General features: G+C 37.1%; 2 protein-coding genes across 3 annotated transcripts; one reads left to right on the forward strand and one right to left on the reverse strand.

Moving 5' to 3' along the window:
• Window positions 1–234: 234 nt before the first annotated feature.
• LOC125240988 (zinc finger Ran-binding domain-containing protein 2-like) lies at window positions 235–18,343 on the reverse strand. 2 transcript variants are annotated; one of them, XM_048149232.1, is made up of 8 exons: window positions 17,853–18,343; window positions 17,624–17,764; window positions 14,065–17,061; window positions 11,166–11,319; window positions 7,384–7,489; window positions 6,998–7,078; window positions 5,893–6,030; window positions 235–2,540 (listed from the first exon to the last, which is right to left on the reverse strand). In XM_048149232.1, the coding sequence occupies exons 1-8, from the start codon at window positions 18,123–18,125 to the stop codon at window positions 2,396–2,398; spliced, it is 4,035 nt and encodes a 1,344-aa protein (XP_048005189.1). In that variant the 5' UTR covers window positions 18,126–18,343; the 3' UTR covers window positions 235–2,395. The 2 variants fall into 2 exon arrangements, with proteins under 2 accessions (XP_048005189.1, XP_048005190.1); XM_048149233.1 differs by lacking the exon at window positions 14,065–17,061.
• A 758-nt stretch (window positions 18,344–19,101) lies between these two features.
• Window positions 19,102–27,690, forward strand: LOC125240911 (transcription factor E2F7-like). Its single transcript, XM_048149084.1, has 4 exons — window positions 19,102–19,156; window positions 19,367–19,576; window positions 23,029–23,362; window positions 23,489–27,690. Exons 1-4 carry the CDS (start codon window positions 19,143–19,145, stop codon window positions 23,981–23,983), a joined length of 1,053 nt encoding a protein of 350 aa, XP_048005041.1. The 5' UTR covers window positions 19,102–19,142; the 3' UTR covers window positions 23,984–27,690.
• Window positions 27,691–27,887: the final 197 nt, after the last annotated feature.

Below are 27,887 nucleotides of genomic sequence, written 5' to 3' on the forward strand. Positions count from 1 at the left end.
ATATGACTTTCAACCATGTTTCATCGTACCTACTACTCCCACCTACAATCGTTGACGCTCCGTGGCCGTGGCGTAAGATACGAATCTGGCTCTGTCGCACCAATATGGCAGAGTGATAGAGACAGATACTACAATATGCCTTTAATGACTGTACTATTTGGCTAGCTCCAGGTAATTTAGATTAAGTGCGAAACTCCTCCCTCATTAGTTTAAAGATAAAAAGAAATCAAAACAATTGAATAACTTCGTTTATTGAGAGCTAAATACTCGGAGCAGATTTACAAAATATCCAATAAACGAGATTGAGCTTAAAAGATAAGTGGACGCGCCACTACCTCGACATGAAAAATCTGTACAACTATGTAAAGAACTATCGGGTTAAACGAGCAACCATGTTTTACTACGGAAAATGCGAATTACAACTGTTGTACCTAACCATACTATCGATCTTAGAAAAGTAAATAATATAATATTTTATTCAAATCAATCTTTCTAAAATGGCTGCTGCCACAAGACACAAAAAAGCTCTCCACACGATAAGCGCTTATCACACCATGCGATTCGCACGTCGCTCCGTTGTGACGCCCACGCATGTCGCTATAAACCGCGCAAACTGTCGTATCGCTCAAACATCGAAGCGAAGTGCGATGCCCGGATCCAGTGTGATAAGTGCTGCAAAGACGATTATTAACATTAAGAGTTTTATTATGATAAGACAAGTTCCTAACCAGTATTCAGTAACGCGAGCCACCTAATCAAGATGTACAAGTTAACTAAGCTAAGTTACGTGACTTAGTGCCTCCTAGACGGTCAATAATTGTAATGATTTTGATTGAAAAACTTGGTATACAAATCGCCTAATATTATGCCCCGAGATTCAGTCTGGTAGAAAAATTAAATTAAAAAGTGGCAACATTGTAGTATTGTCTGTTTCAAATCAATATGTGCAAGAAAACGGCATTGTCACTTTTTAATTTCTGCTCATTTTTCCAGGATGTACAATGCCAAATAAAAAGTTTTAAACCCAAAGCTTTTCCGATACAGGAACTATAACGTAACGTCTTTCACAATAGTCTATAAAAATGAAAATGTACTTGTACAAAATAAAGTACAAGATAAAGTATCGATGTTAAAAAGGATAAGAACTTCTGCTGTGTGTAGCAGATTTGAAGGCATGTTTACAAAAACAACATAACTAACATTTTTTGCGAATTTGAGTTTTTGGTATCATAGCATTCGTCTAAGCAGGATCTATACGTAGAGCAAAAGATAGTGTCCAAAAATGACCCCAATTGTCCACACTCAGTCCCCAAAAATATACCCATTTTGCAAAAACTACATATCTACATTGTTTTTTACAAAAAGAACATAACTGTATATCGTTCACGTAAAAAACTTAATTTTCAATAAAATATATACAAACTCTTTTTAATTTAGGTAACGGTTTAGGTTACCTTGGGTTACTATTGATATAAGAAATAGGAAGAAAGTGCCCAAGAACATCAATTTAAAACGTGCTTATGTGTCTTCACTTCCCCTTAATCCTCACAAAGTAGGCGACTTGAGAAAATTGATGCAGTTTTTGGTCAAACCATCGAGCCATCAATTCTACCAATCAATTTTGTATAATACGTGTCAAGAATCGTCGTCTCTGGAGGTAGATAACGATGACAACAGCAGCGGATGTGAAGATTAAAGTAGATCCACTAGTTTAGTAAGATAAATGATAGAATACAAAACATAATTTCTATAGAAACTTGTTTTATTTTCTAACAAAAAGAACATAACTAACAAAATTTTACAAAAACAGCATAACTGACGAACTTATTTTTCATATTTTTTCCAAAAATAATTGTCTTTGAGATGTGTAATCGTGTGTTTCGGAACTAATGGCCACTTACTTAAATAACGTATATAACGTTTATGTCCAATAGCTAATATATAAGAAGACATTTAGTTTTTTTCGTTTCCTGTAAATTCATGTCTAGTGTAGTTATGTTGTTTTTGTAAACATGCCTTCATTTGATAATCATACTTAATAGTGCTCCAACACTGCAGTTATATAACACCGCGTGGCAAGGACGCCATAGTACTAACTTATAACTACCAGTGTAGGAGCAAAATAAAACAAACACACGGCAAACTGCCTCAAATGCAATATAGCGAACGATTGAGAGTTAATAATATACTCGGTAGTACACAACTTAGAAGTACTTATTTAGCTTAATTAGATTTACCTAATGCTACGGCGATCTTTATGTCCAATACGGATACACGCCGCTCCAGAAATACGGCACGTCCCGTTCGCAGCGTTCACTCGTACGCAACTGGGTATAATGTTTTACAAAATAAAATGTGTACTTATGGCGGGCACATGTATGTAATAATAAATGATTTAGCGGTGTCTCCCGCGCGCGGGGTAGTGCGAGGAGGCGCCGTCGCGGCTGTAGCGGCGCTCCTTGCGCGCGGGCCGCGAGCGCGAGCGAGACCGGCTGCCGCGGCGGGACCGCGACTTCTTGTCGCGTCCCGACTCATGACTTCTGCAAATACAACAAGTGCGTTACATAACCGATATAACTTTATATATTCTCTAGTCCAGACATTCTTTCCTTGAAGGTATACACATACCTATCCCTATTAATTTACGAATAGAATGCTATTTTGTTTATTTATCTTATGGCATTGCAATAATTGTTTTAAATATGTATTATCAATAACGGCAATTGATTAACCTTTTAACCGTCATAGTCTGATGACAAACAGTACCCAGTTAATTTCACCGCAGTCTGATAGCGGTAAATAAGACAACATTTTGTGTAACTTCGTATTGGTACCGACACGAGCACGCTCGACGAAAAATACTAATCGGTTAAAAGGTTCATGGACTTAGTAAAATTGTGGCAGCACGTGAGATATGTAATATCGCATTTGCAGAAAATGTGTGTTACGACGACTCACTGCAGTTTCGGAAAAGTAAACTGAGTCCGATTCGTTCCACTGATAGCTGAGAAATTCGTAGTCGGTCGCCGAGCAATGTGATAAAGTTTACAAATTTGTGATTTTTCTATGGAGAAGGATGTAGTCAATTACTTCTAAAATAATGAATGGTTATTTTTACTTACATAACAATACGTGTATTTTCAAATTAGCATAGCACAATTATTATTATATATAGAATGAAAAAATGCAGCACAATCGCTTGAAAACCGTATCCAGAAATAAATTTCCAAGGTGGAAATCATATTAATACCTTCATATGGTTCTAAATTAGTGTAAGAGCATTTTCAGAATTTGGGACCCCCCAATTAACGTATGGTTTTTGTGTTAATTACATAAACTTTAAGCGATTTTTTAGACAGATTTTATGCTTAATTGTCGTCACAAAACTGACAGCGAGTTAATTTTTGTTAACAACTAACGCTAATTGGAGTGTCCCAAATTCTGTAAATGCCCGTAATCCGAGTTTGCACCATCCAAGCAGTTCATCAGGAATTCGTCATTTAGAGACAATTTCATGGCCGCAGTTTGTTTAGACAGTTTCAATAGGCTAGTTTCCTATACTTAAAATATTTTATGCAATGCACAAAATAAAGCACCACATAATTAGAAGAAAATTATGGACAATAGTTATTTTTAAACATAATTTCTATTTAATAAGTCAAAGAGAAAGAATTGACCGTTACGTCACTCCTCAGTATTTCATAACGTCAGTGTCGGGAAGACCGTCTATCCAGAAAGACCGTCTACTGAATATAACTTTTGTATTTATACAGAGTGGGGCCTGTAACAAAGGCGAAGAATTGAACTCTAGGCTATTCTCCTTATACTGATCAACGACTTTGTTCGGCGACTTTTAAAAATAACTTGTATTTTGATTTTTATCACCCTTGAAAGTTTTTTCTAAGAGGTAATGTATTGCGAATTCTGTTAAGTCTAAAGTGTGACAGACAACGTCAATGACAACAATAATGGCGTACATTGAAGCTAATATTTATTTTGTATGAAAAATTAAAAATTTAAAGACTTCATAATTTTTAAAAGTCACTGAACAAATGTTGATCAGTATAAGGAGAATAGCCTACAGTTCAATTCTTCGCCTTTGTTACAGGCCCCACTCTGTATATCAATCACTTCTTACACCTCCGGAGGTGTACCAGTTTTTCATCCTTAATCCATTGGTCTTCAATAGATATCCCTAGGACGAACACCAGTTAACAAAAAACTTGATTCGTGTTTCGAACTCGACCATCGAGTTCAACAAGGTTAGGCAAAAATTAAAATAAAATACAAGCAGCTGGAATATTTGTGCATTATGAATGTAACGTGTTAATTTAATAATCGTTCTTCCTGTCTAGTACAAATTAATGCTCTTAAAACGCGTTCAATTTATTGTTTTATATCCTGAAATATGTAACTTCGAAATTGTGCCTAGTCGGAAAGACCGGCATATAAGAGTAACGGCCCAGCCACGACATTGGTCTAAGCGCGACAGCGGTGAGCGGCGGCCATACATTGGAGCGAGACACAGCGATGGGACTTTTCATTCGCACGTATGGCTGCCGCTCACCGCTGTCGCGCTTAGACCAATGTCGTGGCTGGACCGTAAGGCACCTTTTTAGGCTTTATGGGAAATAAGTCGAGTTTAAACGGGTGTTGTAGGTTAATTTTAATTATAAGTTTCGGCTTTGCTTTTATCTGGACCTGAAAAAAGAAGGTTATCAACCTCATTTACGGGACATATGACGGTCTTGCCTTATAAATAGAAAAATGCTGATATGTTGTTTTATATCTATCACATTACTCCCTGTTATTACAGAATATAACAATGAACATGATTTTGATACTTATTTTCATATGAAATTACGCGACAACGAGCTCCTTCTCGTCTTTGGGTACTCCGCGCGTGGGGACGGTCCACCCGCCGAGCCTTAAAAAAAGTGATTTTTATCACATAAGTTTACTTTAATTCACCAAAGTATTATAAAATCTGTGTAGAATATAAAATTTGCTAGCCCATAGGACCATGCGGACTCCAGACTACTTTAATAGTCTAGTTTTATCCACACAAACTTTATTTCAAATAAAGTATGCCGGTCTTGCCCACACTGACCTTACTAATTTCATATTAGCAAATCGTTTTACAGTTCTTAAAAAGAAGCTGACTTGACTAGTAGTAGTAGGAAACTAGCCTATTGACGACGACGAGTTTATATGCATAAGGGACGTCACACTTCTGGCATGCATCGTGCACCACTCCGAAATTGTGGAGCACGTATACGTACACGCACTGGAAGTCCTGGCCTTAAATTTTAAATAACAACAATTTCATAAAATGTGAGTGTGTTTAGTAAACGTGGGTGTGGGTCATGAATAACCAAACAAAGCGGCTTCATAGCAATCGACAAAGTGGGACGTTCTCCCACAAATGAATTTAAATAAAATACTTTCGCAATTGCTGCAATAAATAAATGAATATGAATAAATAGATGAGCAACACGCTCGTAATACCGGTAAGCCCCGAAAGCATAAACTGAGTTCATGAGTCAATGATATCGTTAACGCTAGTAAGTATTTTGGTGCAGCCGACCCTTTATGTATAGGTATTACTAACGCACGGGGTTATAGTAAATTATCCGTAAAAGATAGACATGCCATCGCGGACTTTTTTTGTAGACCTATGAGAGAGACACCAATTTCGCCATACATTGTTTTGATATAGCTCAAACGGTTCGGGCAGCGTTTTCGATTAAAGCTCGCAGCCAGCGGAACTTTGTCCGACTTGATTAGCAAATATTATCAAATTTAAACCAATTCAAACAAAATCTCGCGAGCGATTTTGTCTTATAAGGTGTAGAGATGTTTGTAGGCGGGGTGTAGTAGTAAGTAACGAACCTGGAGTCTCGCGAGTGCGTCTTGCGCCGGGAGCCGGAGCCGGAGGCCGAGCCGCGCGCGTGCGGCGAGCGCGAGCGACGCCCCGGCGGCGAGCCCTGCGGCGACTCGCGCTCGCTGTTCAGGTTGAAGTCGTCGAACCTACGACAACACTACTACTCACAACATGTTACACGTAACCAGGGGCGGCTCACTCCGCGATCCTTTCACCGCGCTACAAGTACATGCCGGCGGCCGCGAGTTCGCGGCCCATTCACTGGCGACGACCTTCGCGCGGCGCAATAGAATTCAATGTCGTCTGCACGCGTGCGGTCCGTTTGTTAATGTAGGTAAGAATTTAGAATGGCGGCGTTTTGTAAACATCAAAGGAGTGAGCCTTCTGTACTTGTACTATTATATATTCTGTGACGTAACCTTCAGCATCCTATGCGGGCTCATCGTATAAGAAAAAATGCATTCAAATTAGAAAAATCCAAAAAAAACAATCATCTTTCAATGATGCAAATTATTTGTACTAGTATTAGATAGATACATTCTTTATTCATACCCACAACATACATGGCATTGACAATTTAACATCAAAAAAAATCAAAACAAAAAACAGTATAAGAGTTGTTGCAAACTTAGTTACTAAAAAAAAAAAATATTTTAACTAATACCTATGCCATGCATCGTGGCAGAGAAAAGGCGCTGACTCAGCGTAGTGATGCGGCAAGCCAGCGTAGCGATGCGGTATTCTGCTGTATTAGGACTTAAATACCACGAATAAAGTGCAGGTACTTTACTACAGGAATCACCGATAAAATATGTAGAATAGGTCGGCGGTACGAATACGTACATCTACATACCGCGATTAGCCATTTGGCTATAACTTTCTTTCAATTGAAACGGGCCTCGATCGCGCATAGTCGTACGATTCGTCTGAATTGGCATGAATGGAATGAACGAGACTTTGATTGTATGAGTAACACCTGTATGTATAAGATATACAGTCGTACCTAACAGTGATACAAACGCATATTTTCATTCACTCGTCCCATTCGTGCCATCTCTTGTAAATGGACCTGTATCAACGTCGTGTAAGTCCGCGGATGCATGTAAAACTTACTTGTTTTTGGGAGCGTCCGCGGAGCTGCGGCTGGAGCTCGAGCTGGAGGACGAGCTCGACGACGAGGACGAACTCCGAGATCTGAACAACACAGTCATTATAATTATTTACTTAGTATACGCGGACCCACCATAGGTCACAAATCCAGGTTAAGATACATACAGAATTTCGACGTCGATAAAACGTCGACGTTAACATCGCCACTTGAGAAAACGTCACACATGGTGTCGATGAACACATTACAAAGGAAAAATATTGATAAGTTATCAATGCAAGTATAATCTATTCATGGTTAAGCATAATTTGATAAGGTTCTTCTGGTGACTAATTCTAATTGCCTCCAAAGTTTCAATTTGCACATGAACCTGCATAATTAATCAACCAACCTTCGTTTAGCAGCTTTATTTTCCTGTGTCTCAGATTTGCCATTTTTCTCCGCCCCGTCTGCTTCGGTTTCTGTTCCGTTCCCGTCTTTAGGTTTGTCAGTAGTTTCTGTAATCAAGCATAACTATTATTTTGAGACTCAAATGTTGCTCTAGAGAAGCGAACGTGCGGTCCTAGACTGGCTAAAGAGGCCACGCGACGGGAAATTGTAGGGAGCAGCCGCCGACGTCCGTTTCAAATGAAATTAAAAAAGTACAGATGTGGTGCGTAAATAATTTCCTTCATATTCTGACGGAAACTTACGAATATGTCATACTATTGCAGTGAGTCTCAGTACAAGACACTGTCTGAACAAGCTTTCTGTAAGTCAATAGGTAAGTGAAGTCATAACACTTGTTTGGGCCATTTTTTTTCAAAGTTGTCCACCCCACTTTTTTTGGATTTGGAAATTTTTATGTGCTTTCCACTCAGAATAGCGAACTCTTTCAATCCTAATAGGGGAAACCATTACCATTTTTTCATACATTTTGTATGGCGGTAACGGAATGGAAGGTCTGAAAAATGTATGGAAATTTTGGAACATTAAGGTGGCTCGCCTAGGTTACCCGAAGCTCAGGCTGCGTTAGATGGCGTTAATCTGCAAATTACCAGTCTTATTTTTTTTGTGGAGTCGTACAGGCATTTATATACTTTCAATTATGCTTCGCGAACATTTAATATTAAAATTGACGTATTACAACAAACATTCAACTTCTCATTGTAACGTTAATCCCCTTAATGTAAATAAATTTACTATTTTACACTATTTTTAAGTACCACTCACACATACAAACAGTGTTTTTGTATTCCTTCTAGTCGATAATTTCACGCGGCGACAGCTTGTTTAAATAGCCTTGCGGTAAATACGTGCCATCGCATGATTTGCATGGAAGTACTGGGTTCGAATCCAGGACTTTTTCTTTTTTTTTAATACTACGTCGGTGGCAAACAAGCATACGGTCCGCCTGATGGAAAGCGGTCACCGTAACCTATGGACGCCTGCAACTCGAAGAGTGTCGTATGCGCGTTGCCGCCCCATTAGAAACTTGTACACTCCCCTTTGCTGCGTATGCACAGCAAAAAGGAGTGTACAAGTTCAAAGGAGGGTTTGGGTTGCCGACGACTCAAAGGACAATAGACGGAACAAATTAGTTCCGTAAGTCTTCCCGTCGTCAGCACCCCGCACCCTCGTTGAGCTCTGGCAGCCTTACTCACCGGCAGGAACACAACACTATGTGACACTATTTTTTGTTTTATTATTATACATAAATGTATATGTACTCGTACAGTAGTTACTGAGCGTTTTCCACAAAAAAGATTAAAAACCTATTATCTTACATGGTAATAATTTTTGGGTTCGTCGAACTCAGAATTTCTAACATAATTATCCTAATCTGATATTTTAAAAAATTCCAAAAAGTATAGATAAATTTTAGTTTCTAAACTACGATCCGAATGATTTTTTTTTCTAATTGTTTATTTTGCATGGAGCAAGGGTATTCAAATCGCTTTTGAAATCTTAAATTAGTAAATGAAAATGCAATAGTTAACTGAGTAAGGTAATGTTTTAAAAACTCAAGTGGACTTTTTTTATCTAAGGAGTGATTTCGATAAAATATTATATTTAGCGAGGGTATTAAAAGTTGTGTTTTATATCTCAACTTAATAAATAGAAAATCAAAATGACAATAAAAAAATCAATATGTTCTCTAAGATAAAATTGATACCTTCGGCTCTCCATTCTTGCTCGGTCAATAAAAAAAACGAAATTTATATCCAAAAAAATACAAAAAGTTTATAGAATCCTGGGAATCGAACGCACCTTCACGGCGTGACAGACGATTGTTCCCCAACGACGCCATTACATAACACGCTGTTACCGACGAAATTGGGCTATACATATATAATTATTTAAATATAAATAATAATGTCAAATCCATACTAATATTACAAATGGGAAAGGGTGTGTGTCTGTTTGTTTGTCCGTCTTTCACGGCAAAACCGGAGCGACGAATTAACGTGATTATTTAAGGGGATTTAGTTGAAGGGATGGAGAGTGACATAGGCTACTTTTTGTCTCTTTCTTACGCGAGCGAAGCCGCGGTCAAAAGCTAGTTTATTATAAATGGGAAAAGCTGGTTACTCTATAATCTGAAGTGGAAGAATTCGTTGTTTCACCAAAGATAATGTGTGTTTGTTTGTTTGTCCGTCTTTCACGGCCAAACGGAGCGACGGATTGACATGTTTTTTAAGTGGAGATAGTTGAAGGGATGGAGATAGTGACATATGCTACTTTTGTCTCTTTCTAACGCAAGCGAAGCCGCGGGCTAAAGCTAGTACAGCACGGGAAGCATGGTCGCGCGATAGACGATAAAATATCAGGCCGTCCCTGTCGCACTATTAGTAAGTGCGATTATAGGGACGGCCAGATGTTTTATCATTTATCGCGTGACCATAATTGCCTGCCTGGACCAGATTATATTGATGATAATTTGATGATAATTATTATTTGTAACCATTTAGTTAATATTGTCTTCAGTTACCGCGATAGTTACTCATGAAATAAAAACTATGAAAACGGATTAAATCGCGTATAATGAGTTTAAAATTCATCCCGATGTTTCGAACACTTTTACAGCGTTCGTGGTCAACGGGTGACTGAGGAAAAATTACAATGTGCAAAAGCTACCCATATTCTTGTATATAACCATTTAGTTGTTGAAGAAAAACATTCACACAACAATAACATAGGTCAACCAGCTCAGTAAATGCAATACATTACTAATACTATGCCCACACTTTGACCTATGTATAATGTATTATACCAGACGTGTAATATTTTATTTTATCAACAAAGGCATAATAAAGGATTGTATTGTATTTTTGTATGAAAATAAAAAATAGGAAAGCAATATAGTAATAGTCAAATATTTCATTTAAAAAATATATAAAAAAAATCCAAAAAAAGTTCAAATGATTAAAAATAACTGCGGGATGGAACTCAGAATCACCTGCTTCATAATCGGGGCATTTGACCAAGACGCCATTTCGATTTACATTAGCAGTGCCGAAATATACGATATGTATCTTTATTGACAAAATGCGTCATTATTTCTGAGTCTGCTTGAGTTAACTAAACCAATATCTTTAATAATTACTTGTCAAGAGCCAAGTGTCACTGATGACAATGTCAATTAAAAATGCGCGAAATATGACGGCTCTGTGTCTGTACACAAAATTTGGCACGCACATTTACGTAAAATTAATAAAAAATTCACATGGATTTGTCCATGATTTCTGTATGAAACAATGTATTTCATTTACTACCGCGACGACGGATAATGTATAGTAGATGTATGCGCATATTTTTATTTAGTTGTAGTGTGCGGTGACTAAATAAATGGTAGATGTTTTTTGTATGGAAAGCGAGCCACCTTAATTTTCTTCTATCAGGATCGAAAGACCTCGCGATTCTGAGTATGAATCGCGTAAAAAATACCCATGTTACAAAAAAATGGGGTGACAACTTTGAAAAAAATAATGGCTATTTAATGTATGGTGGAGTATTTAATGTATCTCAAAAAGATACTACAAGTCTTTGAATTTGTAGGACTTGATCGAGAGTTGTAGTAGGTGGCGATCACAATAGATCAGAAATGGTCGCAGTGATACATAAGGCGCCCTGAAGCCTTACAAAGCCCCTAACCTAGAAGAAGAAGAAGAAGAAGAATGGTGGAGTGCCCACCTGTTTTAGAGGAGTCGGCCTTCTCGTCGTCGCTGCCCCACAAGTCGTACTTGGAGAGGTCGGCGTCGTCGCCCGACTCCTCCTCGTCGCCGTCGTCCGCCCCGCCCTCCCCCTCCCCCTCGCCCTCGCCCTCGCCGGACGCCGTCGCTTTACTCTGAAACAATACATTTTAATAGACCCACGTAACCGCGCCAATCTTATGGCCGCTGTACACATGTGGCCAACGGTTCCACCAACCCTTGGTGGCCAAGATAAGAGCCGCTGTTTACACATTGGCGAACCAATCACTTGGCATTGGCTCTTCATGAAAGATGGACGTGGATTGAAAAAGGCTAGGAAATTCTAGGTCATTAACGTTGTCAGCAAAATTTGATTAAAAAATATTAACCCCGTAGTAAAATTAAATTATTTGAAATATTAACAATTTTTTGAATATTTTGATAAGCACATTTATCTTTTTTAGGCAATACACAAACATTTGCAAGGTTATTTTATTTCCTAAAATCAACACTATTATTGGCATAGATAAACTTATTATTTTCGTTAATATTTTACTACTGTCCTCTCTGACGGCTGACAACAAACTGAATGCAGCGCCAACGTGTAAACGCAGTTGGCCATTGGCGCCAAGATCCTTTGATGTGTGGACAAAAAACCGACACCAATCGGTTGGCCGACCAGCGCAAGCGCCAACTGCCAACTTACGGCCAAGTAGCCCTCTACACGCTTGGCCAAGGGGGTTGGTGGAACCGTTGGCCATATGTGTACAGCAGCCATTACCCTAATCCATGACGGCCCGGCCACGACGTTGATCTAATGGCCGCTGTACTCATGGGCCAACGGTTGGGCCAACCCTTGGTGGAACCCCTTGGCAAAGCGTGTAGAGGGCTACTTGGCCGTATGTTGGCAGTTGGCGCTAGCGCTGGCCGGTCAACCGACTGGTGTTGGTTTTTTGTCCACACATCAAAGGATCTTGGCGCCAATGGCCAACTGCGTTCACACGTTGGCGCCTCATTCAGTTTGTCGTCAGCCGTCATAGAGGACAGTAGTGAGAGATTTACGAAAATAATAAGTTTATCTATACCAATAATAGTGTTGATTTTAGGAAATACAATAAATACCCTTGCAAATGTTTAATGTATTGCCTAAAAAAATAAACGTGCTTATCAGAATATTCAAAAAATTGTTAATATTTCAGATAATTTAATTTTATCACGAGGTTATTATTTATTTATTAAATTTTGCTGACAACGTGAATGACTTAGAATTATCTAGCCTTTTCCATTCTACGTTCATCTTTTATGAAGGGCCAATGCCAAGTGATTGGTTCACCGATGTGTAAACAGCGACTCTTATCTTGGCCAAGGGGGTGCTCCAAGGGTTGGCCCCATATGTACAGCGGCCATAAGGCCGCAGCGGCGAGCGAGGTGATGGGACTTTTCATTCGCACTTACGGCTGCCGCTTACCGCTGTCGCCTTACGGCCCGGCCACGATATTGGTCTAAGCGCGACAGCGGTGAGCGGCAGCCATACGTGCGAATGAAAAGTCCCATCGCTGCGCCTCGCTCCAATGTATGACCGCCGCTCACCGCTGTCGCGCTTAGACAAATGTCGTGGCCGGGCCGTTAGACCAATGCCGTCGCCAGGCCATTAGGCTGGTTTAAGTGTCCATCCGCACCGGACTAATATATGTGTTATTTTCAGAGAATGTTTTAGGGCCGGTTGCACCAAACCATCTGTCACCGTTAAAGCGTTCGTTAAATCTTAATGTATGGCAAGTTCCATAGACGTCTGCTGCGTGACGAAGACGTGTCTGTCAAATGTGATTAATACAACTAGCCCTTGAGAGTAAAAAAGACATCAACTCTATATAAATTGGACATGCGGATCGCTCCGCGCGATTTGGCATTGGATTTGGCGTGACACTGAAACCCGCCTTAGTAAAGTGCTAACTCGGGGCATTCTCTACGAATTTCATGGCATTATAATATATTTACGTGACGTGACAGTATATTATTTACGTTTACTTTTAAATTAAAAGATCCGATATCACGTCATGTTTGTTATAGACCCTGTATAAGATAAGAAAAGTATATGTACCAAATTAGGTATTAAAATGAAGAGAAAGTAAATAACATTTAATATTATTTAGCATAAAGACGTTGACTGTGATATACATTTATTTCTTGATAACTACTTTGTTACATTACTTTAGAATTTGCCCCAAATTAGTACACCATTTGTCTATCATGACTAAAAATAAATAAAAAATACTTTTATGCCGATTTATACGCTTTAGATTTTCTTTTTCATATTCATTAACTTCCTATTTAGACCATACATTTTTAGGTAGAAAATCATGAGACTGGGATGCAGGATGAATTTATGAAGTGCACAAGTATACGTGTACATATCTATGTATGATAATTAATTATATTATAAGGCAAGCTCCGCAAAGTTAATTAAGCATTATGATACTTGGGATGGATGCGAAGTTGACGACTAGTAAGATAGGAGTGCAGTTCTGAAGACTGTCGGACAATAACAAAATTATGGTATGGATGCCTTTCAAGGTTTAAACTTTCTGTGTGTATGACACTACATTTTTTTTTTCAAAAGTAGAAACGAAATGGCTAACAGTGAATCTGTATAATGCCGATACTGAAAAAAAAAAGATATTTGCTTCAATATAAAGCTCTAAGTAAGAATGACAAAAACTGTATATTTTTTTGTAGGTAGCTTTAAGGAAGCAAATACCCACCAGCCTGAGTCGGCGGTAGAGCTATAAACAACCATAAAACCTGTGCACTGCATAAATATTTATCCCATAATGCAATAGTTATGTACTACTATAAAATGTAACTGTTTAAAACATTATTGAATTAAAAATTCTACAAACCTTCTTTTTTCGTCTTCTCTTTCCCCCATTGATGGACTGTTTCGGAGTCTTGTCTGGTTGTTTAATAGCTAATTTGAGCCTATTTAACATAATCGGTTTTGGTAAAGCAAAACTCTTGAAATTTCCTATAACCGATGTACTTTCTTGTGTTTCAGGTAATGTGTCATCTCCATTAATATTTAACTTTTTTGCAACATTAGGCGGTATCACTACTGGGCCTGGATCAAAAATATCGCTTAAAAAAGGAGTGTCACCAGTACTTCCGTGCAGTTTTTTGAGTTGCTTCTCAATGCTCCCTTCTCGATCAGACTCCTTTTCCCAGTCTTCGTCATTGGTTAAGTTGATAGTCTCGACGGCGGCGCCTTCCTGCTCGCCCGCCGCCTGCTGCGGGCTCGCGTGAGCAGGCGCCTTCTGCCCTAACTGTTGCAAGTTTTGAAGAGCTAACAAAAGTGTATCTGTATTTATACCCGCCAATAAATTTGATAGATTTACACTTGGCTGCATTGATGTAGTGCTGTCATCAGTACTATTTTTTATTGGCGATTTATTTTCTTGTGGCTCACATCCACTGATTGGTTGGGTTTTGTTTTCTACGATTAAGGAGTGACTCTGATAACTTGTTTTAGGTTTAATTGTTATAGACTCAATGATATTGATTTTCTTGGCTAATTTACGTTCAGGTGACTCCGTATTTTCTAACGTTCGATTTTGTATAGGAAAAATAATTTCTTTGTTAGCAATATTTGGCTGTATCACCTGGTTCAATAGTTTTTTTGTGTCCTCCTTTTGATAGGAAGAACTTAGTGCCATCAAATTCTTTGTAAATAAATCTCCATCGGATAGTACTTCCTGTTCATATGATCTTGGAGTCAGATGAGAACTTTTCGTCACATCCTGGATAAGTTGACTTTGGTCCAATTCCAACTTGTTAGCTTTGTCTATCAATTGATTAGGGGCAGGGTTCAAACCGCTGGTATTGGGATCCCCAGCTTCATCATCATCCTTGTACAGAGCATCGTCGTCTTCATCCCATACCATAGTGTACGGTTTTACACTATTGGTTTCTAGACTATTTGGTTCATGGTTGGAATGATCATCAAACACGTCAAATATTTCCATTATACTTTTATTTTTTTGTGCCGAATCAGACTGCACGACGTCGAAAACACGAGACGAGTTTTCCGACATCGCAGACGAGTCTTTCGATTGCATGGGGGCATCAAATGGAGTATAATTATCAGCAGTGACTATTTGCTCAAAATCATCATTTGTGAAGTCATCACCCTGAGGATCCGCGACCTGTGGCTCTGTTCTATATGGTGATTGATAAGGAACACAGTCGGGAGGATTACTTGTAAAAGCTATTGTACTGCTGTCGTCCTTAGAATTGAGAAGAGGAATGTTGGCCGCGTTATTTTGCAATACAGCAAATATTTTATCAATTTGGTGTTCATTGACAGATTGACTGATGTTACTGACTGATTTGGTGTTTGTTTTTACTGATGTGTCCTGTGGTGTTTGCTTGATTTTATTGACTGTTGCATGGTTCCCCTTTGCCCAAAACCCTTTTTTCTTAACATTATTTTTGAAATCTTGGTAGTTATTTTTAGTTGAAGACCCAAGTTTAGTAGGCACATACTCAGCTGATCCACCATCTGTGTCAATAAAATTGACATTCCTTTTTGCTCGCATATTTTGCATACTTGATGTGTAAATATTCCCTGTTGCTAGTGGTGACTGTTCCGATTTGTTGACAGTAGAGTATCCTTGAAAGATTTGATTGCCATTCGATAATGACTCACAGCCCGTTTTAGTTCCAGTTCCCAACGGGGGTTGTCTTTTGTTCATTCTAGATTTGGGTTTACCTTCCCCATAGACACGGGACAAAAAATCAACATAATCACTATCATAAGAAACTGAATCCGAATCTGACACACCTGTTGATTGTTTGTTTTTATGACCATTAGAGGTAACAGGGGTTGTTTTTGATTTAGAAGAATTGGTATCAGCTTTTTCCAAATCACTGTCCACATACAGAGAGTCTTGAGAATCAAGGGAGCTAGCTCGGCAGTGTGGTGATGAATGATTTCTTGTCATCACAGCTTGCTCTGGACCAGTAATACATTGATTTCCCAATGACTTTTGTGTATTGAAAAGAACTAGAGTCTCGGCACTAGTACTGCGTACAATATTCTTAGGAATCAAGTTAGCTGGGATTTGATTTGTTTTTGTATTTTCAGTTTCACTGTCTGAACTAATGGGTATCTCTTCTGGATTAGCTTGAGCTACAGACTGTTGACTTTTTGAATGTGGTGATTCACATTTATTTTTCTTTTCCATTTGATTTTCAGAATGCATGTGAGAGTCATCTAAGCAACCTGTCTTCAAAAGCCTTTGCCTCCAATCAAAAATTGTTTTAAAATCTGGGGCTGGTTTACCATATATTGATTCAAACTTGTCAGTGGTTATTTTGCAATTATTGTGCACAATGGCATAAGCGGCTACTCTTGCTCTCTCTTCTATAGAATATGTAACTTCAACATTCTCTGTTGGATTGTGTGCAGTAAACTTATGTACAACATCATTTTTCAAAGGTTTGAATACCTTTAGAGGCTTATTGTGATCAGTAGTCTTAGTGGTGAGGCCATTGTTTATCTCCTGTTTAAGAATTTTTGAGGCAATTTTATTATTTAATGAGTCTTGTTCAGTAAATCTTTTGCGCAAATAAGTTCCATTGGTCTTATATGATGGTAACATGTGATCTTGTCCATTATATTTGCTATGAGCGTCAAGTTGATGCCTTCGAAATGCCATTTTGCTAAGTGGAGGTAGATCACACATGGAACTCTCACTGAGAGTGCGCCGAGATTTTTCAGCATCTCTGTTAATCTGTGTGGAGAGAATAGGTGCAGGAGCTTCCTTTGCATCCTTGTTTAGTTCCATCTGCAGCAATGCTGGTGGCAATTTTTTGGCTAGAGGTCCTTCAGTGATGCCGACCTGAAGGCAGGAAAAATTATCTCCACTTTAATATTTATGTGCATCAAAATTTATTGCACTATTATATATAATTAATAATCTTCTTCGCTTCAAATTCCACCATCCTCTGATTTTTCAACAACGCCTTTGGAAATGCTGAGTGCTATGTTTATTAGAATACAATGTTGTACTAACTGAAAAGTCTCCAGGATGGCCATTAAGGGAAACCAGTATTATATCATTTCTAAACATGTATGAAGATTGCCTACATGTTTAAAGATGAGAGAATACAGAGTTGTCAGTTCAAGGTTCATTTAGAAAATTACTGAAAATGCCAATGCTTCACAATTATTTTTTTATTTGCCTTAACTATTTTAGAACAAAGGAACAATTTATAAATAAAATCAATAGTGTTGATAAAAAAATATGGAATAAATCTTCACACAATGATTAGAAAAAAACTTTATGAAGAAATAAAACCCCAAATGACATAATGTGAAACATTGAACAAATAAATAAAATTACATGCTTGTTTAAAAAACAGAAGTGGGTATTAAGTGTAATTGACAAAATGGATACACACCGTATTCTGCGTGTCTAATTTGCGTTTCCTCTTTTTTCTTCCAAATTCATCATACTCGTCATCAGAAGAAGGCTCTCTGCGCCGATACTCGACCACTCCGCGCTCATTGTATCCACCGCCGTAGCCGGTTCGGGCCTCCACCTAACAATACAACAATAAAATATTAAGTATATATACAATATACACAGCTCAAATCGTAAAATAACTATTTTAAAAGCTCGACATTTACTTCACCGAACTTCGGAGCATTGCAAACGTTGCACGTCGTGCGCCGGGCCCAGTTTACATTCGCACATTTGTTACACTGCCAATCATCGGCGTTAAATAAGCCGCGAGACTTTTCTGCTGCCGACTTTCCAATTTCCGTGCCAAGTTTCTTTTTAAACATTTTCCCTCCATCGGGTCTGTCTTTATTACAACGATAACATGACACTCGTCGCGCAAAATTTATATTACCACAACTCGGATCACTACAAATCCAATCCCCCGCGCCTTCGTTCATTGTGCGAAACCTATGTACAAACGCTGGCTAAACAATTATTGCCATTATATATTATTTCTATACTTCCATTTAGCAGAAAGGGATCACTTTGAATATTCGTACAATAAAGTGTAAATAAACGAATTTTGACGGATATCACAATCAAAGAAAACTAAGCACTCTTTTGTAAGTAAGGAAAGAAATCAAGCCATAGTAAGAAAGCTTTATTTCATGCCAGCCATGACATGACGCAAAGCAGTAGAGAATGTTCTTACCATAGACTTTTACTCTCAATGCCATAGAGTTATTCAAAATGTTCTTATTTAGTTTGTGTTCATGGCTTAATAAATTGTGTTAGGCTCCCCACAGACAGTCTTAAAAATTCATAATCTTAAAAAAAACTTGTATGCAATCTGACAGCTCAGATCTGTCAGTGTCTTGTCAGTGTTTTTGAATTTTTAAGACTGTCTGTGGGGAGCCTAAGGCTCCCCACAGACAGTCTTAAAAATTCATAATCTTAAAAAAAACTTGTATGCAATCTGACAGTTCAAACTGACACTGACAAGACACTGACAGATCTGAACTGTCAGATTGCATACAAGTTTTTTTTAAGATTATGAATTTTTAAGACTGTCTGTGTGTTATTGTCGTTAAAACTGCTCATCTACCTTTCCTTTCTATCAACTAGTGTTACTCTTGCGTTAGCATTTCTAGAAAGTCATGAATGACTATTGACTACACTATAACAAAAATGTAATAACCCTCGCTCTCTCGACATACGACATACCAATAATATATGAATACCATACAATGAACTTACTCTTAAAACTCTTAAAAGTGTACAGATTGAGTAACATTTATTTTATTTTTATACTAAAATAGACAAATTATGAAATTTTCTAAAAATATATTCATTTTGATATTCATGTACCTATTTCTACCATGTAAACTAGGCCTAATTCTCAAGACCGCGATTATGGCAGCGGTAGCGTAGCGGGCACGCTCACGGCTCGCGCGCATTTGCCGAAACTGTCAAAAATGTATACAGAGAGGTTATTATATAGTGAATAATCAGAATATCTTGTGAACCATGTTTTAACATTTACAATCAAACTCAAAAACAATATTGCTATTGCAATATCCTGTTTTGAAATACTCTCTTTACTTTACCTATTTACAATATTACTACATATTTACATTTTGGTTTTCGGCCAACTAGATTAGAGTTACTCGTTAAACTACCCATATATTTTGTGGTCTAGGATTATTACAGAATGTTATCGCACAATGTATGAAGATGATAACATAACTTCCACTCCCAAGCGCTGTGTGCTTACTGAAGTCACCAACTCTACCAATGTGTCTCCCACGGCGAATTTGAAGTTGTTGACGAACGTTGCACTGTTGTACCCGACTCCGCCGCCTAGCACCGTGCACCGCAAAGAAAAGTCGCTTCAAATACTATGCGACAGGTAATTAGAATTTATATTACACAATAACCAAGCACTGGTTATAAATTCTATTTTCAGGAGGCTACTAACACATTCCAATTCGACCCTAGTTCTTATAAGTTGTGATAGCCTAGGTGGTGTGATAGCACCTGCGAAGAACTTCTTTTGTTGCATTGGATAGATGATGAAGTTTAGGCTTCCTAGACAGCATAATGAATAATAGGTAATATCATTGAGTCTATGAAAAAAAACCCAGTTCATACAGATGCCTTAAATATGTCATGAGGATTGGAAGATTTACAGTTGCCGTGTAGCATGTAGATATATTATATTGCTACTATTCCACAATAATACTGTACATTTTGAATTGTGAAATACTTGTTAAAATTGTTGCAAAGTATTTTCAAGCTGACATCAATAATTATATTATGATAGTCTTAAAATGCTATGAAATTACCATTATCATGTTACACAGTCTTAAGGGTGCTTTCAAGAACATCAAAATAATGTAAAATTGATAGTTTTAGTTGGTGAAATACTGCACTTTCCATTATCTAATAGATTTATTTAATTCAAATTTCAATTAGAGCATCTTATTATCTTGATTCTTATCAGACTGGATTTTTGAAAACTAACTTACTAAATTAATTATGAATTTTGCTCTGATGCACATTTAGGAAAACCTGCATATGACTCTGAATGAGTCAATCTTATTTGTAAAATTTGTACAATTTTGAATACTGAAACTGGTAAATTTATAATACAGTATATATCCTGTACTACAATCTTTTCAGACTACATTTTTATTAGAAGGTTTTGAAAAAGAGTAAATGAGGCTAAGACAAATTAAATTTGTTTCAGAAATTACCTAAAATTAAGTGACAATTTCTTTAAAAGTCTACATCACATCAAAGTATTCACTAAAATGGCTCTTATGCCTTAATGATTATAAATTTCTATTATATATTTATGTCAATTTTTTGAAAATGAGCCTTCACAGTCTCATTTATTACTACTTCTAGACATTTTCTCATATTTTGTTAGACCAAGTAGAAAAAGTCCTATAATATGTTATATACTTGTAAACTAGTTGCAAAGCCCTTTAATTTGATACCACACATGGTATGACAAAGTGCTTGTTTGCGATTTCACTATTTTTCACATGCCCTCTGAAGTATAAAGATGTAAAGCTTGACCAGAAATATGTATGACTATTGTCAGAAGGGCATTCTGATGTATGGGGATTGGGGTGACAGTTCTGTATAGTGTGAAGAAAATAGTTAAGAAAAGTATAGTGAAGAAAATAGTTGTAATGAAATTCCGCAACATGGCGCATAGTAATATTATATGTAATTTAGACATGGGCCGAATATGAACTTTGCCGAATACGAATATTCGGCCGAACATTCGGTTCAGCTCTTACCGAACCGAACATTCGGCCGAATATTCGGTTACGCCATATTTTTAAAGCGGATGTTCATTAAAACTATTAAATGATTGATAAATGATAATGGTTACATATGTTACTACAACTATGTTCTTATGATTTAGTGGATAACTAAAACTTAGTTAAAAGAACTCTGAACTCTTCTCAACTCTTAAGCTACGGTTTTCTTTTTATATATATTGATGTATTAATTAACTCTTTTTAGTAGTTCCTTAGGAAGCTACTAAAATAGGAGCTTATTATCCAATGGAATACGTAAGATCTTCATTAGTTATTTACTTTGTTTATTCGGTAAATATTCGGCAATGCTACCGAATTATTCGGCCGAATACGAACATTGAAAATCTTGCCGAATATGCCGAATACCGAATATTTACCGAATATTCGGCCCATCTCTGATATATATATATATATATTAGTATAAATTATTAACAAAAAATAAAACCGCCTTCAAAAATAAGCGCGTTACAAAACACGGAGAAACTAAAAAGCAAAAAATAATAAACCTTTGAATTCAGATTTCTTATCGTATTGCAATAATCTAAACATCCAAATTATAAACAAATCAATTATTTTCGCAGTCGGTACCAGACCTGTTCGTCGCCTTGCTATTGCCTGTTTGCCCCACCCAACCATACGCAGGCTGGCACCGACTCCAAAAATAATTGATTTGTTTATAATTTGGATGTTTAGATTATTGCAATACGATAAGAAATCTGAATTCAAAGGTTTATTATTTTTTGCTTTTTAGTTTCTCCGTGTTTTGTAACGCGCTTATTTTTGAAGGCGGTTTTATTTTTTGTTAAAAAAGTTTATTTATTTGTTGATTTTTAGTGGTTCCTATTGATATTATATGTATCAGTCCGAATACATGTACACTAGTGAAAGAATTATCCTTTAACTCCTAACCATTGAGGAGTTGACCTTCCATCATCAGCTCAGCCACATAAAATTATTACCATCAGGCGTAAATACTGGTTTACCTTTGAAAAATACACTAAAAACATTACATGTGCCTATAACATTTGAAGATTTCCCTCGATTTCTCCAGGATCCCATCATCAGACCCTGACTTGGTGCCAATGGGACCATCTCGGGGTTATACCCGTTCGATCAAAAAAAAATTTTTGAAAATCGGTCCACAATTCTCGGAGATATCGAGGAACATACATACAAAAAAAAAAAAAAAAAAAACATTCAGTCGAATTGAGAACCTCCTCCTTTTTTGAAGTCGGTTAAAAACACAACCGAAGGGAGTGTTTTAAATCGACACGAGTTACGAATTTCCCTTTCGCACGTGTATCGTACGACGTTTTTCAGTACAGATTAGCCTCCGAAGTTTCGACCTGGCATATAATGAACCACTTCTCGCACTAGTGCGTAAAAAAAACACCATCTGTACTGAAAAATCGTTTAAAGTGTAATGATTTTTTTATGTGTGTCTGTCTGTGTATGTGTGTGTCTGTCTGTGGCATTGTAGCTCACGAACGGATGAACGGATTTAGATTTAGTTTTTTTGTTTGATAGCGGAGTTAGTTGGGACTGTTGGGAGTGTTCTTAGCCATGTTTCATGAAAATCGGTCCACTATGTCTGGGGTTTTATCAAAATTTTAATTTTGTAGTTGGGTTATCTCAGGCTTACCTGTATGCATGTTCTTACATCAAAAACTTAACCATCAACATTAAATCTAGTACAAGTGTAATACAAAATACAAGAAGAATATTCAGCAAATAGGCCACAGGGGCACTTTTACACACCACATACAATATTTTGTAATTGAATTTAAATTACAATTTGATAATACAAATTTTACCTAATGCATAATGCTACTACAATTAATTAGAAACGTACAAGGTCTCTGAAACTCTAATGACTACTAAAACTACACATACTTAATATAAAAAAAAAGTGTTCAAGTATCTGCTTGTGATTAATACAAATAACTAAATGAGTTTTCTCATCACCCTTCAAATGATAAGCATCTAAAAGCAAATATGACGTCAAAGGCTTGGGATATTGTTGCAGATTCCTGACACTGTTCCCCCTGTATGGGCATGGCACGGTGGAGATCCAGCTCGACAGCACGGCGGCGCGGCTGGGCGTGGAGAAGCGCCGCATGTACGACATCATCAACATTCTCGAGGCCATGCAGTGTGCGGTCCACAAGCGGAAGAACACCTATCTGTGGCATGGAGGTTCAAGACTGAATTCATTTTTGAAGATGCTTAAAAAGCAAGGGGAGAACCTGAGACTGTCTGCGGCTCTACGGGGCAGAGCTCCGAAGCCACCCGCTCCCAAACACAAAACCCTGGGAGTATTGGCTCAGAGATTTTTGATGCTGTTCCTAGTAGAACCACCTGTAAGTATTTTTATACAATATAAAACAAATTGTGAATATCTGCAAGTGCTGTGGTTTCCCAAAGAAAAATCCAAGGAAATAAAAAGCTTGTCTTAAGTGATAATAAATACAATATTTTATTTTCAGAATACGCTTATCAATTTGGAGATGGCTGTGAGAGTACTGATTGACTCAAACAACAAAACTAAAACCACTCTTTCACCAGAAATGCTAGACCGTCAACACAAATCAAAAGTAAGGAGGCTATATGACATAGCCAATGTCTTTATTTCAATTGGTCTCATTGAAAAAGTGTCAGGGAACTCAATTTTAAAGAAACCTGTATTCAAGTATGTGGGGCCCTTTAAAATGAAAGGCGAAAAGAAGGCGGAGAAGATGGTGACAGGCACTCCCTCGCCGCTGACCCCGCTCGCGCTGGCCGGCGAGCAGCGCATCACTCCTTGCCACGTGTTCTCCGGCCGCTCCAAGCGCAAGCTGGAGTTCTCCTCCACGCCCACCAGCAACAGAGAGGCGCCTCTGGGCGTCACCACCCCACCTCACACTCCGTCCCATAAGTGGGACGAAATTTTATTGGTAGCCGATATGGAGCTCAGTAGAATAAATAATGGAATTATTTTGTAAAATTGTTCGAATATGACTTGGCTAAATATTTTTCTAATGAATTCTCCGTCCACGTTGAGGTCTACAATGAGGGACTAACATGATTTGCTGTGGGAATATCCCTATGTACCAAAATGAAGGGCCTTCACTAAATAAAACTTAGCCATGATCATGCTCGTGATAAAAGTTCAGGACTCCTCTTAAATTGATCTCATTGACAATTGTATAATGTCTAAATAAACCTACTATAAAAAAACAACGTAAAAGTAAAATTTCAAAAATATAAGTTATCATTAGATAGTAAAAACAAATGACATTGTCGTATATTTAAAAAAAAATCCGCGCTGTACTGAACTAAATAGGTCTATTAAGATATCACACCGATTTTTTCGAAATGTTTCTGTTTCCTTACTGAGCAAACAGATGTATCACAAAATTTTAGTAAAATGACATTAACATTAAATTTCGTGTTTCCTAATTTGCCCACTGGCAAATCATGAATGGCTCGTTTCTGTAGGCAAAGATTTTAGCTATTTATAATCTATACTATGGCTAGGACAAACATTAACATCACAGTTAAGGTAGAAATACAATACAAACAGCTAAAAATATCGTTCTGTTAAATAATACCTTCTTTTAATATTTTTCTACATATATTCCGGTATCCTGTAAGTGTAACACCTTCCAACCATACATGTATTCGCTCTGCAAAGAATGCATTGACTGCACGGCGCACGGCGGCGCCCGCCCACTGAAGAAAACTATTTTTTGCGCTATTCTCCCTAGTTTTCATCAATCCTTTGATAAGTACTTGGAGTGGAACTGTAATCCAACGGAATACATTGGCAAGATAACTGCCTGTCATTTTGTGGTATAGTGTATGGTAAAATAATAACGATATGATTTGGAGACATGATTTTTTTGAAATTTTTGTGTTTAGTCATAATTTAGTAATTTAACGACGAACTTCTTTATAGGTACTTCGTGTATTTTTGATAAAACGTAAACCTTCGGGCGTAGCACACTAGTTGGATAAACTTTATCGCATAGGTGCGTCCCTAACGCAATTACAAATAGTGCGAAAAGGACGGCCTGACGTTATATAGTTTATCATGCGACCGTGCTGCCTGTCAGATGTAGATTTAAGTGCTACGAAACTGAAAGAAAATATGTAATATTAGTTTTTGAGTAGTAATATGTACACAATAATATATTTCGTTATACGGCAATCGATATTAACGAGTTTCAAAACAAGACCGTGGTGACACATTAATTGCTGAATGATATGTATCATATAACCTGTGAGGTGTGTTAAACTTTGCGGTGATATCAAAAATACACGCTCTACTAATTTTGAATTTGTGTGGACCTTGAAATGCGTCAGGCCGAACGTCACAGATTGTTTAGTGTTGAGCGAGATAAATGTTTGAACACTTACTTAACACTAATCAATATGTGATCAGGACCTAATTCGTCTTCCAAGAAATATTTTAAGATTGAAGTATTTAATATTATTTCAAACATTGAACAAAAACAATAGATAAATTATTCCTACGTTAAAATTTTATTATTGTTGCTCAGAAAAGAGTTTAATTAATTTCAGAGAAAAATAATGCAATTAGCAAATTGTTGACTTAGGAAGAAAACCTTAATTAGTTATTAAGTTTGTAAGACGTATAAAAAAGATTTAAAATGAAATATATTGTTGAGTTGTGCCGCTCCCGCTTTACCGCGTAGCCCGCTTGTGTGCGAGGACGTCAGGAGCAACCTGCGGTTGGGCCACGGAGCCAACTCCGGCGGATGCAAGCAATCACGAATCTTATACGACCCATAAAACTTTGTTTCAAATGCTCAATTACTCATACGCACGTACTTACCTTACTATGTAAGTACGAGCACATTTGTAGCCCCAGAGCATCTTCTCACATGCCAGTTTTGAATTCTCATTTCCATTGTTGTCAGGGCACTTGTCTCAACGAAACGATCATTTAGCAGGGTCTCATGCCCGTTTCGCGATGCTTAGCCGCAAGTTAGCTCCTGCAGCGCGACACTACTACATACATTTATGTATTTTTATGAATTCCTTTCCGTGGAAAGCCATCTTAAAGATGTACTTTGAAAGTCAATATAGGTTATATTATAATTTATAAAAATTTACCATACCTTCGAAGACTTATTGTCTCTAGAGGGAAAATATTTTTTATTATATTGTTTTATACATAGATATAAATTAATCTATTGTTACAATCCTTACATATATTCCTAAGGCTCGCTATAGGGTTTAAAAATAACTATGAATTAGAACAGAGCATTTGTTTTTAAACCAAACCAAAATCTATTTAGTTTCTTTCATTGTTGATTGTACGTACAATAGAATATAGATAGTCGCCATAGAATATACCGAAGGTGCACACAAACATCTGAACACATCTGTACAGTCGACTACAAAGAGATGTATCCACTTTTTCATCTTATTACATTTGTAATACGGTGAAAAAATTGATACATCTCTTCGTAGTCGACTGTACATATTACAAAGTGCTTTCTCAGATTTTTTTCAGTACTTCATGTGCAAAGTTATATTAGATGGTGGCTGATAGCTATATTCAAATTTAACTGTCAATTTTTGGATTGTTTTGTTATTTAGCCGAGCCTTATGAGAAAATAAATAAATAATATAGGTATACTTTAGATGGAAGCTTACACGTCGCTCTTAGGGTGGAATGACATGGAACAGCATCGTGCCGCATTCTATAAAGAATTTATGACATAATACTATATAGGTAGTTGTTTAACTTGGTTACTACGATGAATGATAACGCCTACGCATCGGCAAGCTGAAAGCATACACATCTTGGTACTAATGGGCGATTCATAATATTTCAAAATGCTGACAGATGTGATTCCATCCTTGGAACACTTCTGCTCTTTATAACACGATATGCTGTTTCGACAGCTTGCAATACCAGCAAAAAGTTCAAGATGTTTCGCTGGCTATGTTATTAAATTTATGAATTATTCTATATTACCTATTTCTAAAATCACCGCAAAACTGTAAAGAACCACAAACATACTCAGTACTCACACCAATATAGATTATACAAGTAGGACAGTGGAGCTAGGCTTTACTGTCGGGATCAAGAATACAGTCATATTGTTTGCGAGTATTGTGGTGTTCCATGCCAAAAGGAACCTAAGGCTTCTAGTGCAATAAAGAGGTCATCTGATATTCCTACAGAAATTAGCCCATATTGCCGATGAAACATAGAACGCTTTAGGCGTGGGATAGCGATTATTGTTGAGATTCAATAGTATGCATTCAATGTTTCGAATTAGTATATAATTTTAAGGTATTTAAAGTTGCTTTTTATGCTCTATTATTTTGTTGCTAAGCTGTATCTGTAATAATAAAATACATTAAATTGATACAAATATGTTTTATTTATATTTGCATTAAATTAAATTTAATAGGTAATGAATTAATTAAATTGTGATATATCTATGCTAAAATATGAATGACATTCAAAACATGACATAAATAAATATTATCAAGACTGATAAATTAAACGTTATTGCGATGGATGATTTAAAGCTTACATTAGTAAACTGCACTGACACGAAGTGCCGCTAGAACAACGATCATTAGTCCGTTAGCTCTAACCACGACTTTCTAGCAAACAGCTGTCGAATTTAATTTATCGAGTCTACTTTATACAATCCAATCCATGTCTATACAGGGTGGGGCTTGTAACAAAAGCAAAAAATTAAACTGTAGGCTATACTCCTTAAACTGACCAACATTTGTTCAGTGACTTTTAAAAATTATGAAGTCTTTAATTTTTTTATTTTTCATACAAACTAAATATTAGCTTCAATGTACGCCATTATTGTTGTCATTGACGTTGTCTGTCACACTTTAGACTTA

This window comes from Leguminivora glycinivorella, chromosome Z, assembly GCF_023078275.1.
Source record: "Leguminivora glycinivorella isolate SPB_JAAS2020 chromosome Z, LegGlyc_1.1, whole genome shotgun sequence".
In the NCBI taxonomy this organism is placed as follows: domain Eukaryota; kingdom Metazoa; phylum Arthropoda; class Insecta; order Lepidoptera; family Tortricidae; genus Leguminivora; species Leguminivora glycinivorella.

Coding starts and splice junctions, on each gene's coding strand:
- LOC125240988 (XM_048149232.1), bottom strand. CDS start 18,125: ATGAACGAAGGCGCGGGGGATTGGATTTGTAGTGATCCGAGTTGTGGT. Junction 17,062..17,623: donor AATTAGACACGCAGAATACG/GTGTGTATCCAT, acceptor TCCTGCCTTCAG/GTCGGCATCACTGAAGGACC. Junction 7,079..7,383: donor AATAAAGCTGCTAAACGAAG/GTTGGTTGATTA, acceptor TGTGTTGTTCAG/ATCTCGGAGTTCGTCCTCGT.
- LOC125240911 (XM_048149084.1), top strand. Junction 19,577..23,028: donor CTTCAAATACTATGCGACAG/GTAATTAGAATT, acceptor ATATTGTTGCAG/ATTCCTGACACTGTTCCCCC. Junction 23,363..23,488: donor TGTTCCTAGTAGAACCACCT/GTAAGTATTTTT, acceptor TTTTATTTTCAG/AATACGCTTATCAATTTGGA.